Raw genomic sequence first — 18,524 nt, forward strand, 5'->3', positions numbered from 1 at the left:
TCAGTTAATTTTGACAAAAACAAGGCAAACTCTAGTTTTTCCAACAATGTAAAATATTACATCAGACTAATAAAAAATTTGTATGAAAGCTTTTATGTTCAGGATGTGTATAAACCTAGTGCTTGGTCTAGGTTTTGTCCCATCCACTAACTTTCCCTTATTAAGCAGGAATTACTGCTTGGCCAACCAGCCTCTTTACTATCCAGCTTTCATGGCTAATCTTGTCAGTCTTCACCTTGATTGTCACACATGATCATAATGTAACATTTCTGTAATTAAAACATAACATCTTAAATGGTTTTCTGAAAGATACATCTTTCAGGAAATAAATTTCGTTTTCAGTAGCTGCAAGAAATAATGATTAAAAGAAACGGAAATAAACTCTTATGTCTCACTGAGTGTAATGTGGAATTTTCTTTTTTTTTTTTTTAAAGAATTTCTGAAATAAATCAACTTTTTCAGATTCCTGCATTTTTATTACGCTCCTGTGCCCGTGACCAAAAGGTGAACAAACGACACAAAACAGATTAAATTACCTTTATTTCACCCAGATACTGTTAACATCACATCACCCCATGTTACTGCAGAACAATCACGGTTTTTGTCACATGAAACAGTAAATGACTTTTTACCCTCATGTCCATTTGAATCACTTTGGTTGTGATGCTGAAATTTAAGGGTTAAACTTCCAACACTTGCAAAGAGCCATCTGATGAGATGCAGCTTTAATCCATTTCAAATAAAGAAGTTTTTTTTTTTTTTTAAACTTTGTCATTCACCAATCAAAGATGAACAAGTTTTTAAAAATGTGCTGCATTTTGTCGCTCGTTTGTGCTTTTCTAAACCAACATGTCTTTTAACACCTGGGACTACATTCAGTTACCTTGAAGACAAGAATAACCTTCACTTCAAATCAGCCAGGAACAGCTCCTAAAAACACCCAAGGTCTAAAGTGAACAACAACTTACGTGAGGAAGGTCACAGAAAACATTAAAACACCATGAAGGGGAAGGGCTGCACAAGGACTGAATCGACGGTCATTGAGGAATGTAAACATCTGTGGTAAGTGGAGCACAATCTCACTGCATGCCTGGTCCTCAGAAATATAGTTAAAGGTTTATTTTAAAGTCCAAAAGTTGGATTTGTTTGGATAAATATTGCATGTTAAGTTTTCTGGTGTCAAGTTCATCTTTTATTTGTCTCTTATCCCTGATTTTAATAATGCATAACGATGAATATTGTATGAGAATAGCTTACTGATGACAATAGTATTTTTGGGGGGAGGGGAAAAAAAAAGAGAGGCCAAACGCTCAGAGAAATATAAATTACAAGACCAGAGGGAAAACTGCTTCATCTGATTGAGGTTCAAACTCAGATATACTATGAGCTGAAGTAACTGTAGAGTTGGTGTTTTATCTGTTAGTCTGAACAAAAGACAAAACGCTGAGCAGGGGACTGTAGCTGCACAGTTTCCACATTCCTCAGACTCAGCAGGATAAAATGTGTCTCTGACGAGTTAAAATGTCCACAAAGTCTTGGAAAGAAATCTCAGATTTCATTACTCCTTCTCACATGCATCTTTTCTCCAGTTTTACACCCAAAAGCAGTAGGTATAAACTCCCAAATGCATGTGTGAAAAGTCACATTAGTTTTCAATCAGCTTCAATATATATTTTTTATTGACTCTGATAGAGCAGCACTAAGCAGAACATAAACGTAAAGTGGAGGGAAAACGATGCATGGCCTTGAACATTTTTAATGAACAAGAACTCCAAAAACAGAGCCATGTGTTTGTATTTAGCCCTCTTTATTCCGATACCCTTGAATAAAATCTGAAGGAGTCACTTAATTACAAAATACAGTGCCAATGTTTACCAACACCATCAGAAAGAACAAAATCCCAGCACTGGTACTGATGCTTTTTTTTAAAAAGCATCAGTACCAATTTGGAGATGTTTAAATAAACTTTAAGTTAGAAAACATCTCCTAGAGCAGTGTTTTTCAACCACTGTTCCGCGGCACACTAGTGTGCCGTGAGTGATCGTCAGGTGTGCCGTGGAAATTATCCAATTTCACCTATGGTACCGTATTTTCCAGACTATAAGCTGCTACTTTTTTCCTAAGCTTTGAACCATGCGGATTGTAGCCCGGTGCGGCTTTTCTGTGTATTTTTCTTCAACCACCAGGGGGCTCTCTAGCCGGAAGTGAATCATTAGAAGTCAAAATTGTAAATCAAAGAAGAACGCGTTAATTTTCATTTAGAACAACCACATGCTAGCAGCAGGCACGACGGAGAAATGTTTTCAAACTCGTATGATGCAGCTTTTACGTTGAGGACTGTCGGTCTGCCACTACAGGAGGGAAATAGAGCCGCTGCACTTAAGCTTGGTGTTAACGAAACCATGGTTAGTAGTGGCTAGCGGCGTAATCATGTAATTTTCTTACCACTAGATCGCAGTAGGTACAGAGCATTTTACATTAAAACAAGAGAATTAGTGATGCATGAATGTTACAGGTAGCGATGAGAGCATTGTATCTAGCAAGACTGTGACGACAGTGATGGAAAAGACAGTGAAGCTCAGCAGTAGTTGGAAAGAACATGGGTCCATTTCCCACAACATATCTGTGTGAAGTGAGCTTCTCAAGCCTGGTTACTATAAAAACTAAAACCAGAGAGAGACTGAGAGCTGTTGAGGAAGAGCTTTGTCTTTCTTCAATTTCTGTCAGGAAATCAGCTGTTTTCATCCAAATATGCACAGGTTTCACACCTGCTGGGTAAAATATACAGATATTGACATTTTGTACATGCAAATCTTCATATTGTAACAGTGAAATCTTTCCCAAATATTATTGCTTCTTTCAGAATAAGAATTATTTTCTGTATTCCGGCTATAAGAATGCTTGTGGATTAGTTGGTAAAAACCCTTTGAAGTTTTCTACAACTTCTTAAAATTTAAGACCACATTGTCGTGGCCCTGTTTAGGTGTATTTTTGAAGTGGACATGGTACATGCAATTTGAAATAAATATAAAATGTGATTAAAAATAAATTTTTGTGTTTATTTGATTCCTATTCAAGAAACTTTGATAAGAATGACTATATAATATAGGCAGCTACAGAGTATCTTTGTTTACATTTTTGGTTGGTGGTGTGCCTTGTGATTTTTTCAATTAAAACGGTGTGCCTTGGCTCAAAAAAGGTTGAAAAACACTGTCCTAGAGCACTGTCTAATCTAAACATTCAGCCAGAGCGGCAGGGAAACGATTTGGATCGAAGCCCAGTCCTGCGTCGGAATGGTCCAGTCAAAGTCCAGACCTGTAGCCAACTGAGAATCTATGGCAAGACTTGAAAATTGATGCTTAGAAATGTCTCGACCTAATCCGAGTGAGCTTGAGTTCTTCAGATTTTTATTTGCGAAAGAATTTTAAAAACCATGCATCATTTCTTTTCTTCCACTTCAATTATGCGCTACTTAGAATGAGACACACAAAAGTTTGTGGCGCCAACGAGAGGAAACGTTTATGCGACCGTCTGCTCCTCTATGCCTACATTTGTTTTGTATGGTTAAACGTACCCAGATTTGCAAAAGTTCAACAGAAATTATGCAACTCTCAGTAAATGTTAGGATGTGGCTGAGTAGAACCAAAAGATCTGTTTCAGCATTTTCACATGAGCAGTGGTTTGTTCGTGTGTGTCTGGTAAGCAGAATAAATAATACGATAAACACTGATTATTAAGACATCAAATAGCACCATGTTGGCCCGTCACTGGCAGCAACCGTCGCTACATCACATTTTTGCAGGGCAGATACCTTGAGGATCAGCTTAAGATCCACGATTAGATGTCGAGAGGCTTGTTTTAACGCAATCACTTTCCCAAAGGAACTCGGGTCAAGAGGTTGCAATTGTCGATAGATTTTTAAAAAAAAGCATCAGTACCAATTTGGCAAAAAAAAAAAAAAAAAGGAGAGGAAAAATCCTGCGTGTTTTGAACCAGTTGTAATGTAAGCGGGTTAAAAACTGTCTGCCCACCTGAAGTACGGTGATTCATGGGATCAAACGAGCAACGAGTCACCAAACTAAAACTAAACACTGCACAGAAGAAATGTTCACTTCAAACAAGTTCACACAGGTCACAACAAACCCGCTGGGAGGAACGTTAAAGGGGCAGTACTCAGTAAAGTCGGCATGTTCTAGTGTCATTCCCTTCTCAACAACATACTTTTGAGTGTTGCCTTGATTCTTTCATGCATGTTTGAGAAATCCTTTAATCTCAGGAACAGAGGCACAAAACACTTGCTCTCACAGAGTGACAACTTTTCCACAAAGCTCCTCCAGCTGCAGTCTGCAAGCAGAGCTTCTGCATCACACAGCACCCCTTCTCCACGACTCCCACACTCATCCCTTCAGACTAGCAGCAGCAGCAATTAGAAAACACCTGGTGGAACTGTGCATCTACTGAGCTCAACATAAGACCTACTTCGCAGTGCAATTCTGGCAAGAAATGTTGTTAAAAGCCTAATGGAAAAATGTTGTAACAACTTCCTGAAGGCGGAGCAAGAGCAGGAGCTTCTTAAAGAGACAGGCCCAATTTCAAGGCATTAAGTTGTAATGTCAAATTTTTTTTAAGTCATGATGGATATAAACAGCATTTCTAAAACAACTTAAGGTGACAGTTGCTTTCTTATTCTTTGAAATGGCGTAATACTACCCCTTTAAATCATTTCATCTAGCCCTGTGCAAGAATCTTTTTGCAAAAATCAAAAACAAAAACAAAAAAACAATCACATTGATAAAAGCAAAGATTTGGCCCTGATTTATTTATTTATTTTTTTTAAACAGAGACTGACTGTGAGAGGGAGACCTCAGATGTGGATGTGAACGTTGGAAATAAGACAAGAAAACCTAACTTTGGCACACTGAATGAGGAGGGTAGTCAGAGTGGTGAGGGCCGACTCTACAGCTGACCTATGGCAGAGTTTGGACGCGCGCTCATAGCCCTTTGTTGAAGTAGACCCGCTCCACTCCCGGGTGGCTGGCCCGGATTTTCTCCTGCAGCTCCGGCTCCAGGCGGCTGACGGACATGGAGCTGGATCGGACGGGGAGGGAAGAGTTAACGTGGCTCAGGTTGAGTTCTTATCGGAGCAGAGTTATAAACTCACTCACCTCTTCTGAGGGAACAATGCGCAGCACAAAGGAGTGGCAAACACCAGGCTGAGAAAGAAACGACAAAGACAATAAATGTGGTTGTGCTATCAGAGTGAGCTGTTACACAAGTGTTGCATATAGGGCACAAAGATTTGCGCTCGGAGTCCTGATAAAAAAGAAAGTACACCCTCTTTCAGTTTGAAGAATTTACATATCAGGACTTATAGTGACAATTTGGTCCAAAACTGAGTCTACTCAAAAATGTTAGAATGCTGTTGCTGCTTCCATAGGATTTATGAGGCAAAGTAGTTGCCACTATTCTAACGTGAGAAAGATTACTCTCAAGAGGAAAACGCAGTGGGCATCTTAGCACATTCTCCACAGCTTCTTTGAGTCAAAAGCCTTGTCTTACCAACAACACGGCAGCACAACTTACGATTCCAAAACTTCATCTGAATGAACCGCAGGACTTCTGGAACAATGTGCTTTGAACAGCTGAAGCTAAACTAAGTATGTTTGACCATAACAATCCTCAACAACCTTCTTTTTCACTGGTTTGTGATACCGCAGTGAGCGCTGCTAGTGACCATCTTCGTATCGGAACAGCTTTAACTTGAACCTCTGAAGAGACGTGTGCAGCAGATGAATAATTTTTCAGAAGAGGAAACAAAGCATTTCCTCTAAACTCCTTCGCTGTGACCTGAAGGTCTCAGATTGCCGCTTCAATCCTGGGATTATGGTGATCAAATGTCTCCGCTGCGAGAAATTAGGCTGATATTTGAGAGGACTCTCGTGAGAGCTTATCAGGTGGGCCATCTCTGACCACTCACCAGAATCCCACCAGGCTGACTTGAATGGGTGCACTCATCCATGGAAACCTCTGAAAAGACAAGGCAGAAAAATGACCGAGGCACACAAAGGCGGCGGGGAACTCCCATACAAGAGCGGTATGGTCTCAGCTCTTTTCATTCCTCTGTCGGGTCGAGGCTGAGAGGGGGCCAACTTCAACCGACTGTCTAGCTTCATGGGAGCGCAGCTTTTTGTCGTGAGGAGTGCAGCTCACGCTTACCTTCAGGAAAGCCTTCTTTTCCAGGTGATTCATTAAAAACGGAGGGATGGCTGGAAAGAGACCAACGAGGCGTGACTTCGCAGAGCGTGCAACTCAGATTGTTAATATAAAGTCTGACCAAACAGAGAGACTCATACCCATTCCCGGAGAAGCCATGAGGATCCTGGAGACCACGACCTGAGAGATGGCCTGCTGAGCAGCTTTTGTTGACTCTCCTAACCTGTTGTCATTTTCGTCTGTTATGGGAATCCCATGTTGAAGTTCTCTGAAGACAAATCAACCAGTCAAGCTTCGTTCATGCAGCACCTTTCATTAAACATTGCAATAGAAAATGATCCTCAAGTTGATTAGAGTTTCTAGTCACTTTGATTTCATATCCGTCTGCTCAGAAATAAATCTGACGAAAGACGCACAGTGAGGAGGATGGCAAAGAAGGCATGAAAATTATCTTAATCTTAGAGATTTTAAACAAAAAGTAGTATTTTGTGGCCACCATATCTCCATTAGTATCTGTAGTCATATTCAATAAATTAGAGTACTACTGAAAATTCACAAATTTAATTCACCAAGTTGAACATTGTAGACAGGTGAACACCACAGAGACTGAGGCTTCCAAGCATTAATTTCTGCTATTTGTAGTGATTTTCAGCTTCCAGCTCATGGAAACATGAAACGTAAGATTAGAAAGTTACATCAGACCAATAAAAGCGTCTTACTCCAGAAATTAGAGCTTGCGTTATACCTGCTGGGACATTGTCATTTTCAAAAGCTAATCTGACAAACGAGCCTCATCGGGACACACACTTCTTCTTTATCGAGTGCATCCCAACCAGGCGCTTGGAAGTGACGCTGCTCTACGACAACAAGGCTAAGTGAGCATATTCCCGTTCACCACCCCTCCTTCACCTTTGTCTCATCAGCGGGATGTTGATGCAGTTGGCAGCCGCCACAGCAGCAAACGGCACGAACCGTCCAATCAGCGGAGACACGTGCTGCGGGAGAGCAACAAACAGGAGACAGAGTCACCTGACTGCTTCGTCTCTGAGGCTGGACTCGAAGCTTTCCCCGGTCAAACAGCAGCACGTCCGTCAAGGAGGCAACACAAGAGCTGCCATTACAATGGGATGCGTTACGGGGTTAGATGAAGTGGTACCTTTGTTAGGGCATTTAGTCCTAGAGCGGTGGCGACTGCCCCTGTGGTAGCAGAGACATAAGCTGTGCCAAGCTGACTGCAAACAGAAAAGTCCGCATTAAACCAAAGCGGTCCGCACAGGAGCGGTGGAATTAAAGGGTTAATCCGTACGTGGCCGACTCCGAGCTGCGACTGCTGCCTCCTACCTGACCGTGATCGGAGCGTCGCCGCTCCTGTTGGTGTAGTTCACTATTGCGTTGAAGGACTGATTGATCCACTGCCAGAACAGCACGGCAGGAGTTGTCCTGTGAGAAGAGCACAAGTAAAATAAAATAAAATCAGCTCTCACTGGTGTTCTTGTTGCAAACAGGATTCAATGTTTTTTATAATATGATCCATAAGGTGATTTATAGTGCCTTGCAAAGTGTTCATTTTTAACATATTATAGTATTAGGACTATATGTGATGAATCAGTAGGGGCACATAGTTATAAAGTGTTAGGATTTTATCAATTAGAACTAGAAAATTGCAGGATCCTCTCTGGGTTTTGGATATGAACTGCCCTTCTTATTATATGCACTTGCAAGTGTTTTGGGTTATGTTTCTACCAGCTTAAAAAAAACTTTTTTGTTGTTGTTGTTGTTGCAAATACTTCATTTTCAGTCAGCATGAAAGAAGAGAATCTGGTCAAGTTTTGCAGCAGAACTTCAAATGGATTTTGGTCTAAACTTTGACTGGGCCATTCTTAACCAATTAATATGCTTTGATCTAAGGCATCTCTGGATGTACGTTGAGGGTCGTTACCTGGTCTGAGGGTCAACCTCCATCCTGGCTAGTGGCAAACTATAAAAAACACTATTTCTGTCCTACTTTCAAGAATTGCTTTCTTCATGCCACTCTTCCATGAAGGTCAGATTTGTAGAGTGCATAGAGGATGTTTCTCTTGATTATCCTACCTGAGTTGTGGGTTAGGCAGTAGACTGGTGGTCTATTGCCTGGTTTTCTAATCAATGATCTCCTCAAGGTAGATTTTAAGTGTTGCCTTAATCTTCTCATATTTAGAAAATATTCAGAACAGTCCTTTCTTAGGTGTTGTATAACTTCTCTATTTATCTCTGACCTGTCTGCTGCATTCCTTGGTCTTTATGACGCCGTTTGTTCACTAATGTTTTGTAATGTAGCAAAATGCGGGAAAAGAAAAGATTAAGTGGTATGAATAGCTCTGCAAGGCACTGGATAAGCAACAGATCAGAAAACGTCCCAACAAAGTTCGCCAAGTCACGAGGTGTGTGTGTGCAGATCTTACTTATAAAACGTCATCATACACCCAGTGATGGTCATGTTCATGGGAACCTGAGCCGACATGCGGCCGATCAGAATCATCTTCTCCTCGGTGTCGGGATGAAAGGCCGAGTCGAAAACATACTTGGCCCTCCACAGTTCGTCTTCCGTCAGACCCGGCGAGACGATGCCTTTTCTGCGAGATCGAGAACATATGTGAGCAAAACCCTCTTCCCAAAGTCACTCCCTGTTCCTGCTGAACTGCTTTACCTGTAGTCAGTGATGATTGAATGTGCATGTGAGAGTTGTTCGTTGGTCAGGAGGATGTTCCTCGGGTCTGTGACGGTGAAGAAATGTTTGGCTCGACCAACAAATGTGCTCTGGTCCCACCGGGGCTCCTTGATGTTTATGGAGGTTGATAGTTCGGCTGCCATATTTATCTTACAGAGAGAAATGGTAAAAGGATGAAAGGTGTTAGTGAGTGCTGGGCGCCCCTCCAGTACAAATGACTTGTATTTGAGGGGAAAGAAGTCAGACAAGTAGTACTAGAGAGATACAATGCTCCTTTCAGTTCAGTATAATGTTGCCATGGCAATGGCCAGACTTGGCACAAGGATTGTTAGGCACCCGGCCATGAGTGCAGCAAAAGGGTAAATCTCAAACTGTAACTCAACAGCAGTTTGCAGAAAGTCTTAAAGGGATTGGAGGATTTAAATCTGCAAACCAGAGCCTGTGAGTGTAGAAAGTGTGCTTTTAGTCACGTAACTTTACATTTTATTAAAGAAAAAGTTCTACCACAATATGAAAGCAAATAAGCCAGAAAAGTCAGAGAAGACAATTATAATAGATGTGCAAAGCAGGACGCTCATTATTCTGAGTAAAGGTCGCTATAATCAGTAGCATGCTGAGTGGGGCCAAAGCGACGAGGAAAAACTTTCAAACTCTTCGTAAGCAAGGACACTGAGTAATTCTGATGATGTTACTGCACTGCAACTGCGTTGCAACACAGCTAGTTGCTGCAGGAAGTAAGAAAAGTAGCAGTTTTACCATAGAAGTTATTTGACTGAGTTTTCCTGTCGATTTGACAACCAACTAGGCAGCAAGAGTTGCGGGAAAACAAAATGCATCTTTGCTGCTTTGCAAGTTGTGAATGACAGGGTGAATTTAGGCATTTCATCACCACCGTTAGTGCAGTGTCAGCAGTTTTTAGTTTTATATTTGTTGTTAAGTTTCTCGGTGACATGTGGTGCCAGTGTTAAAATAGTGAAGTTCTAATGATTTGGTATATTCCCCTACCATTTCTGGGTATTAGTGTATTAAAATTATTTTTCTGTGTACCAGCATGAAACCCCGGCGAGGTATTACATCATTTGGACCACACACGCGATGAAAGAGGGGAGGAAGCCAGCATCATGACAATCAGCTGCAAGGATTTAAGCATTTAACTGCTTCACAAAGTTGCTTCTGTGTGCCGTGCTGTGTTGTGCAGAAGGCATGCCGACTCAATTAAAGGTTCAGAACATTAAATCGGTGTTCTGGACAGCGGTGGCGGAACACTTCACTTAATATAGTACAGACATTGATCAATATATTAATAGCATTAATCTGATGCTGAGAGAGACAGATTAATGTGACACGAGAGGACTGAACTTTGTTCACTGTCGGCCTTTAATCTGCAGACCCTGAGCTGCTTCTGCCCTCACTCTCAGCCAATCGCAGGGAGCCTTCGTGGCTACACATTAACCTGAAATTCACAGCAACTCGAGATACATTAATCACATAATGAACACAAGCAGCATCACAGGAGACATTAGAAGAGTGACTTTCTACTGTTTACACGCTGCAGCTTTCTGTCAGTGATCGCAGGGTAAACACGTTGGATACGCTCAATGCCCAACGATGCTGAAGTTGGCATCTGATTAGAAGTGTCGGATTCTGCTCTTCATTAAAGGGCTATTCCGCTACATACAACCTGTCCAGAGCACATTTAACTCACTATAGTTAGAAATATTACATATTGGTGACGTTATTGTGTGTTTCTGATGTTTTTATGTTTTTCTGATGTGAAACACTGTGAACTGCCCTGTTGCTTAAATGTTATATAAATACACTTGATTGATTGATTTAAACTTGAATTGCATGGGTCTATGAACCCTATTTTATATTTTATGAAAACCTCATTGTTTTTTGCAAGATTTTGTTTTAAATCAAGAACTGTTATATAGAATATGTTATGTGTTATTTTTGTCATTTTCTGATCTGAGGTGCAGTTCTTTTCAAACTTTGCAAAGTGGTCTCAGGATCAATTAACTCACAGTTTTCGAGAGGGAGTTTATGCAAATGGCATGAAGGTTTTCAAAAGCATTTAATAGAATCCAACAATATAGAACAACTCTTAAAAAGCTGTATTTTGTAAGCGGAACTCAATATAAGATTACATGAAACCAAAATGTGTTTTAAAAAAACTAAAATTACAAATATTTCTTTATTGAATCGGTCATCAGTGTAAAATAACTTTATCTGAATTTGGACCAATCGTGACATGGTGTTGAGACAAATAAGTAATTTTCTCAAATTGAAAAATAGTTTTACAAACACCAAACTACATGCTACGGGATCTGCAACCACTGTAAAGGTAATTCTGAAAAAGGTTTGATCTGATGTACTTTTAAAATGGCACACCTCAAAATGTGATTAAGAAACAAGAAAGTAAAATCACACTTCTTTGACTCGTTACAATTTGAATAAAGGTCTCACAAACTGTACTTTATAGGATTTGTCATTAGTGCAGAAGAAGTACGTCCAGGTGGTGTACCTTTCAAGCTAGACTTTATTTGAGATAAAAAATTTTTAGGCACAGACAGTCGTAACATTTCTTTTGTTGAGTTTTCATAAGTCAAATAATGACTGTTGAATCAAATAATGATTGATGAAATCAGAAACTATTTTACAAACTCTGCATAGTTTTGATCTCTGTATTTTGTAACTTGTATGGTAAAAGATAAACTCCACGGAAACTCGTGCAGACCAAAAAAGCAGGAAACTGCTCATTTTTGAGTTTTCACAAATTGAATTAAAAAAATAAATGTTTTACAGAATATTTAAAGAATGCAAAATACCCCAACAATAATAAACCGAATTCCAAATGAATTCAGGTTAAATTTGACCATTCTAAATAATTCAGATTTAGAACTAGAGCGGATTACATTTAGACCAGAGAGGTTAAGTTAGCATAATTGCCCCTTAGTCAAAGTGCCGTACAGGAAGCTTCGAATCGGATGCCAACTTCCAACTTGACATAGACCAGTCAGATCTGGACTGCAGCTGGAGCTGCAAGAACATCTGGAAGAACAACAAGCACAAATCCTCTTCTAATCAATCAATCAGACCCAGAGCTTCCTCATTTCTAGCAGGATAATAAGGAACAACATCTGTCAGACGCCAGCTATTTATCCAGCTGTGAGACGCTCCAGATTCAACTAGTATGAGCAGGCGTTTTGAAGAGCCACGGCATCTGGATTTGAGTCCCCCTCCGATCGGAGGAAGCGGGGTTCCTCTCTGTGGATCCAAATCAGATAAATGCACAGGTTACTTACTGCACTGTGGGCTCCGGGTGTCTGTGTGTGTGAGAGAGAGGGTGGCCCTAACTGGCTGCAGCCAGCTAATTTTACATGCAGCAGCGTCAGTACAGCAAACAACACAGAGCGTTCCCCCACAGCCCGGAAACACTACACGGGAGAATAAAAGTCCTACCTCCGTCCATACTGGAAAACACAGTTATGTATGCTCAAAAACAAAACAAAAACAGGCGTTTTGAAGAAAGGGCACGAACGTCCTCTCCTATTAAATGAAATGCAATATTTAGGGAAAATATTATGTGACCAAGAATGCCTCAGCCCATTTAGTTTTTGATAACAAGCTTTTTATTTTGTAGACATTAACCTCCGCTAAAGCTGTGGCATTGCTGCGAAATTTATTTTCAAGGCAGGAAATCATTAATGCGTTAAAACTTTAGAAAATCCACACACTTGTGCGAGAAAATTGTGGAAATATGCGAACACCAGTGCTAAGGTGATAAGTCCTAAAACAAAAGCCATTTTAGTTCAGAACATAAATAACAGTTCAATTAAAATAAATAATGGAAACGATAAACATAATTACAATCAATATATTCATATGAGTTCATGCAAAGTACAAAAGATAGACAAAATATGTTGTAAAATCAATAAAATCAACTAGCTTGTTTTTCCCTCGGTATCACCGCGATGATCTCATGGTCATCAGCGAGTTACAGGAAATCTGTCTCCATCTAGTGGTGACTCTGAGGTGGTGACTCCAATTTCGTCCGAGATTTATATGGGCTCACGTCGAGAACGAGTAGAAACAGCAGATCCACTTACAAACGTAAATATTTTCTCATTTATTGTATGTTTGATTGCAAATAAACAGTTGTAAAATTTGTTTTGGGATATTTTGATGTAAACATAAATTAGAATAAAAATGTTTCAGCTGAATACTTTCAATTTGAACAGGACGGAACCTTCCTTTTTCAGACATTTTTTCTGTCTGAAAAATGCTGTTACAAGAGAGTGATGTTTAGATGTATTTATAGGTTTTACCCTCTAGTCTATGAACTCTACAATTCTGAAATATTTAGGTAGACTTATATTGAGACGATGTTTTTGCTTGTTTCTTTAACAAGCACAAAACATCAACCTTATACAAAGTTGTACAAGTTCCAATTGCAAGTTGGAAAGCCAGTGAAATTTGTTGCAAGCTGTAGTAAGCAGTCTGCTAATTAGGAATACAAAACAATGATTCATTTACCTCAATTACGTGTTCAAACATCAAATGAACATGTTCACATTTGGGTGTCATAAAGTTATATGTCGGTTTTGTCTAAAGAAAAAAAAATGCTTGAAGTGTTCATAGATAATTACATGTGCAACTTTCATTATATTTTTTACTGTATGTCCAGCAGCTATACTTCATACCAAGACTTCTGTTGTTGAGTTTCCCCAAATGTGAACTTGAATAATCTGACCTCCGAAAAGAAAGTGAATGCACCGTAACTGTTGAGGGAGAGAGGGAATGCCAAAGTCTTTATTTTAGATAGTTCTGGCTGAAAAACATTAAGTTATACTACACAAGTAAGGTCATTTGCAGCAGTAATGCAGGTTTAAATAAATACATTGTGATAACAGAGGCAGAACTACTTGAAATGGTATAAAAAGAACATTCTCCCAATGCAAGCAGCAAAAAGAGAAAAAAAAGAAAGCAAATACAAAAGTGTAAATAGATTATACACAATTCTGGCTTTTAACCTTATTATTCTACTTCCAGAATACGCTGTTGTACTTTGGCTACAAAATAAAACCTATAATGCTTTCACTGCTTTCTTGGATATAAGGTCATGCCAAATACAGGATGTAGTTTAAAGACCTTATTTGGTCAAACAGTCTAACTCGTCATCAGTAATATTTTGTTTATTTCCTGACATACCAGCAGGTAGTGTAACAGTACAGTAAAGAGTGGCAATCATTCCAAGCACTTAATTCATGCACAGACAGGTAAAAATCAAGAAGAAGTGAAGAAGTTGTGTGTGAAAGTCAATATCATGGCACAAAGCCTGTGTACCACCACAGTCTCCTTTTCTTCAGCCTCTGTGCAGCCTCTCATCGTGTTGTTTACAGGAAGTAGTCTGGTGTGCGCCTCGTCACATGGGGCTCTCCTCTGCGAGGCGCAGGGTCAAACTGGAGGCTAAAGGAGACATCAGAGCTAATGGTTACTTGTTAATGTATTTTGCATTTACAAAACAGCAGAGTTCCACTAGAATATTTGGATTTAGAAGAGAAACTGCACTTACAAGGAATATTTCAGGGTATCATCGAGCTCCATGATTGCCGCCTGGTTTCCACAACGATAGCAGTAATTTGGTGCACTGAAAATTGTCACTACGTTGCGGTCGTGGCACCAATTAAAACCCTGGATCAAGAGATATGCTAAGTGTTACCAACTGTTGGGGCCATAAATGGTGTTTAAGATGCAATCCTGTTTCCATGGTTGTTTAAACATGGGCATGATTATCTGTACGCATCTGGAACATGACTAGGAGGTAAGAACTATTCAAACATATTTATGTTTCCCAATAAACCGAAAGCAAAGGCCTGCTTAACCAGTTGGGGTTGAATTTCAGATTAATGCACGTGCTGTATGAAGAGAATCTCGTGGTCATGATGTCTAAAAAAAAACAGCATCAGTCACTTAGAACCCATTTCTTACTATTCAGTGAGCAGTGAAAGTCACAGTACCTCCATCACCAGCTGGTGGGCTCTTGAAACTAAAGTTAAGCCGTTTGCGTGGTTGAAAGTCTCAGATATATCCTGGCCGAATGTGTAGCCGGCACCACGGGGTGAGATTCCCCAGCCACCACGGTCATCTGGGTCAGACCATAACAGGTCACACATAGGACCCTAAGACATAGAGCAAAGTGTCAGTGTTGGTGGAGCATCCCTGACTTTATGCATACATATACATCACCCTCTACTCTTTAACATTACAGAAACACTACTCCTCCCTGCATACTCTCTCCAGAGCAGTGGTGTCCAATGTTGGACATGTGGGGACATTGCCCAGCCTCCTTCTGGATGGTTTACTACTTGAATACATATGAATCAAATTAATTGTTCTTTTATGAAACCTTTGCAGACGTTGATGACATGCTGACAATGTAATTTATCCATTTCAATTTGCAAGACAATGACTATTAACAATTGGAAGTGGATTTTAGAGCGTTAGATGGACCAGAAGGCTGAATTCTCTCATTTGCTTTTTCTCTTTCAACTCCTCAGGATTTCTTCGGGATTTAAGTCTGAGGACTGAAATAGCCAAGGAAGACTGATTAGTGGTTGGCAAACTTTTCCTCCGAGATAACTTGGAGGTAATATGCGTCCAATGCATACTCAAAAACAAAGTCTAGGATAATTCTGGATCAGCTGAGACGGCCTTTTCAACACATCCCCTAGCCAATGCTACATGCACATCTGAATTTGTTAATTGCCTGGCATTTGTCTTTACAAATACGGCTGATATAGAAATCACGTTATGCCAGCCGATGGTTTAAATTGTGATGGGGTGAGCGTACCTCATGAGGAACCTCCTGTAACCGATCCAGCGCTCTGATGTGCTCCAGCGTGTCTATGGAGGGGGACAATCCTCCATGAAGACAGAAAATCTTAAAGGCAGGAAAGTAAATACATGAGTCTTTGTTTTTGGTTTTTACATAACTCTGAGTACTCTCCTCTACGGTGCTCCATGTACAGCGCCTTACCTGGTTATCTACTAGTGCGGTGAGGGGCAGATAGTCAAAAAGGTCTGTGAAGTACTTCCAGACATTAGCGTTTCCATACTTCCTCAGGCACTCATCATAGAAACCATACACTTGCGTGATCTGTCTGCTCTCATGGTTCCCTCTGAGAATTGTGATTCTTTCAGGAAATCGTACCTATTCAAACAGAAAATAATGCACTTTCAAAGGGTTCATAGACATTTTCTTTTGTGTCAAGATTAATTTGCAGACTCACATCCCCAGTGTTCAGAACCAGTTTCTCCAATGGCATTAAAATATTGAACACAAAGGCTCACAATTGAAGAAAAGAAAAATATTTTTATAGCAACTAGGGTTTAAATATGCATTAATGTTAGAAGATTAACCTTTAGAGAAACCAGCAGTGTCACTGTCTCCACAGAGTAGTAGCCTCTGTCAACATAGTCTCCCATGAAGAGGTAGTTGGTGTCTGGAGACTTCCCTCCAATCTTGAACAGCTCCATGAGGTCATGAAACTGCCCGTGGACATCTCCACAGACGGTCACCGGACATCTCACCTCCTGTACATTGGACTCCTTGGTAAGAATTTCTTTGGCCTGGAATAAAGAGCCGAGAGAAACTCAAGATCATACCGGTGCCTCCACAGAAACCAGTGATATACTTTACATGTGGTAGTGACAAAGAACAAAAGACTTGTAACCGTACTTGAGACAGAAGATGAAAGAGAAAGAGAAAACTTGGCAGTTCAGAAATATTTTAATTGAGAAAAAAATTGGACAGGAATGACTTGTTTTAATTCACAGTAAAGGAGTGCAACGTTCTTTAAATCAAAAACTCCAACAAAACTATACTGATAATTATTTTATATTCTTAGTGACATTAATATAATTATAATTATTCAGGTGACAGGTTTCCTGTTTAACAAGATTATCGCATAACTTGCACCTTGGAAAAGCCCCTCCTTCTGCTGCCTTCCCTGGCAAAAATAATTTACCTTGCTTCCCGAAACACCAAGCGGCACCATCTCGCCACTGTTTGCATGTATATAAAAGCAATAGAAAACTTGTTCAAGGTACAACTGATTTTTTTTTTTTTTTCGTGCTCATGCTTCCCCATTTAATGCTACCCTGGGCAATTGTCTATGGCCCACATCAAAATTCACCAATGGTGGAATTATAGGTATTATGACCAATATATGGAGAAAACAATAGCTGTTGTCATCTTTCGGATCGTGCAGGAGGTTATTCCTGAGTCTGCCAGAGCGTTTTGTGAAGGTACCAGTATGCAAAACAAATTGAAGGCATTTCTCCATATTCGAGTAGCATCTATCGAATATGGAGGCTGCAGTCAAATGGTTTCTGTTGCGGAAAATATCCCCTTCTAAGTCAGATATTCAGAAGACGTGCCAGCTAGCTGTCCGCTAGCCATTAAATCAGCCCATAAACATTAGCAGTATTTACCTTCTCACACAGGAGTTTAACCTGGTTCTCTGTTAGCTGTTTGCATTCATTCAGCTGTTCGATCCAGCCATCCACCTCCTTGGTGAACGATTTGTCATCCATGCTTGTCAGCCTGCAAGCCGACCAGCTTTTAAACCCGCAGGAAACCCGGTAGGTATGTTGTGACTGCTCTGCGTCTCCCAGCAGGTGGTGGTGGTGATGGAGGAGGATTGGGATGGGAGTGGTTCCCCCGTTCCTGCAGCGGGTTAATACAGATGTTATGATGTTTACATGCACTAATAGTGCTGTTCGTTGTTATCAGAGAAAATAACCAAGAAGCTCACCTTTGCTTACCTTGATCGGAAAGCGACACTGCAGATCAACGCGTATTATTTTTAATGATGTCACCGCGCCCAGCGTGGATCAAATCGTCTTAGTTTAATAATAATTTTTAAAAAATTAAAGGCATGAATAGCTATATTAAATTACCCACTGAACTATATTCTCTGTTTGGATTATAAAAATTTATACTTTACTTTATCATGTAAACCTCAACAGATATTACAGGTCACGCAGTACATGTGGGTCCGCACCATTTACACGCCGGGGAGGGGAAAACGGTCAAATATTGTGAAGTTAAAATATTGGACGGTATTCATATTTTTTCTGTAAATGGCTTATAAAGATTTTCTTTTGTCACTCTACAGAGGCTTGTGTAACTTGGTGTTTAGGTGTTTTTGTTGTTGTTTGTTTTCTTCTTTTCTTTATTTTAGGGGTGGGCGGGTGGAAGAAAAGGTGTTCTTTTTGTTAGCACTGAAATTGGAGCTTTCCTAAGAATGTCATTTTTGGCCAGTCTCTGTCTTATTGTTGAGGCATGAACCTTGTCCTTAACTGAGGCCTGTGAGGCAGAGTGCTTGAGTTCTTGGCCTAGATTTACCTGTAGCCACCTGGATGAGTCGTTGATGTGTTCTTGGAGTCATTTCAGTAGGTTAGACACTCGTGGAAAGGACTCCTACTGTTCCTTGTTCTCTTCATTAGTAAATATTGGCTCTCACTGTAGTTCAGTGGAGTCTCAAAACCTTAGAAATTAGTGTAATAGCTTATACAATGAAATATTTCAATGACTTTA

At 40.1% G+C, this 18,524-nt stretch overlaps 2 protein-coding genes across 2 annotated transcripts; both read right to left on the reverse strand.

Moving 5' to 3' along the window:
- Window positions 1-523: 523 nt before the first annotated feature.
- On the reverse strand, window positions 524-12,330 carry sfxn1 (sideroflexin 1). The gene is made up of 11 exons (XM_015000088.2): window positions 12,226-12,330; window positions 8,900-9,069; window positions 8,655-8,825; window positions 7,555-7,653; window positions 7,370-7,445; window positions 7,123-7,208; window positions 6,354-6,481; window positions 6,217-6,266; window positions 5,978-6,027; window positions 5,166-5,213; window positions 524-5,088 (listed from the first exon to the last, which is right to left on the reverse strand). Exons 2-11 carry the CDS (start codon window positions 9,061-9,063, stop codon window positions 4,992-4,994), a joined length of 969 nt encoding a protein of 322 aa, XP_014855574.2. The 5' UTR covers window positions 9,064-9,069; window positions 12,226-12,330; the 3' UTR covers window positions 524-4,991.
- A 1,374-nt stretch (window positions 12,331-13,704) lies between these two features.
- On the reverse strand, window positions 13,705-17,745 carry LOC106925647 (serine/threonine-protein phosphatase 2A catalytic subunit beta isoform-like). Its single transcript, XM_015000090.2, has 7 exons — window positions 17,417-17,745; window positions 16,343-16,552; window positions 15,960-16,133; window positions 15,774-15,863; window positions 14,941-15,102; window positions 14,496-14,614; window positions 13,705-14,389 (listed from the first exon to the last, which is right to left on the reverse strand). The coding sequence occupies exons 1-7, from the start codon at window positions 17,516-17,518 to the stop codon at window positions 14,317-14,319; spliced, it is 930 nt and encodes a 309-aa protein (XP_014855576.1). The 5' UTR covers window positions 17,519-17,745; the 3' UTR covers window positions 13,705-14,316.
- Window positions 17,746-18,524: the final 779 nt, after the last annotated feature.

This window comes from Poecilia mexicana, unplaced genomic scaffold (assembly GCF_051168715.1).
Source record: "Poecilia mexicana isolate PSO_F unplaced genomic scaffold, ASM5116871v1 scaffold_10, whole genome shotgun sequence".
Lineage (NCBI taxonomy): Eukaryota > Metazoa > Chordata > Actinopteri > Cyprinodontiformes > Poeciliidae > Poecilia > Poecilia mexicana.

Bases quoted from the DNA above. Each gene is read 5' to 3' on its own strand.
- sfxn1 (XM_015000088.2), bottom strand. From the start codon at position 9,063: ATGGCAGCCGAACTATCAACCTCCATAAACATCAAGGAGCCCCGGTGG. The intron at 7,209-7,369 runs GTACCACTTCAT...GCTCTCCCGCAG, and splicing joins GACTAAATGCCCTAACAAAG to CACGTGTCTCCGCTGATTGG. The intron at 6,028-6,216 runs GTAAGCGTGAGC...TTGTCTTTTCAG, and splicing joins AAAAGAAGGCTTTCCTGAAG to AGGTTTCCATGGATGAGTGC.
- LOC106925647 (XM_015000090.2), bottom strand. From the start codon at position 17,518: ATGGATGACAAATCGTTCACCAAGGAGGTGGATGGCTGGATCGAACAG. The intron at 16,553-17,416 runs GTAAATACTGCT...TCTTTATTCCAG, and splicing joins TTAAACTCCTGTGTGAGAAG to GCCAAAGAAATTCTTACCAA. The intron at 14,390-14,495 runs GTAAGTGCAGTT...TGTCTCCTTTAG, and splicing joins GATACCCTGAAATATTCCTT to CCTCCAGTTTGACCCTGCGC.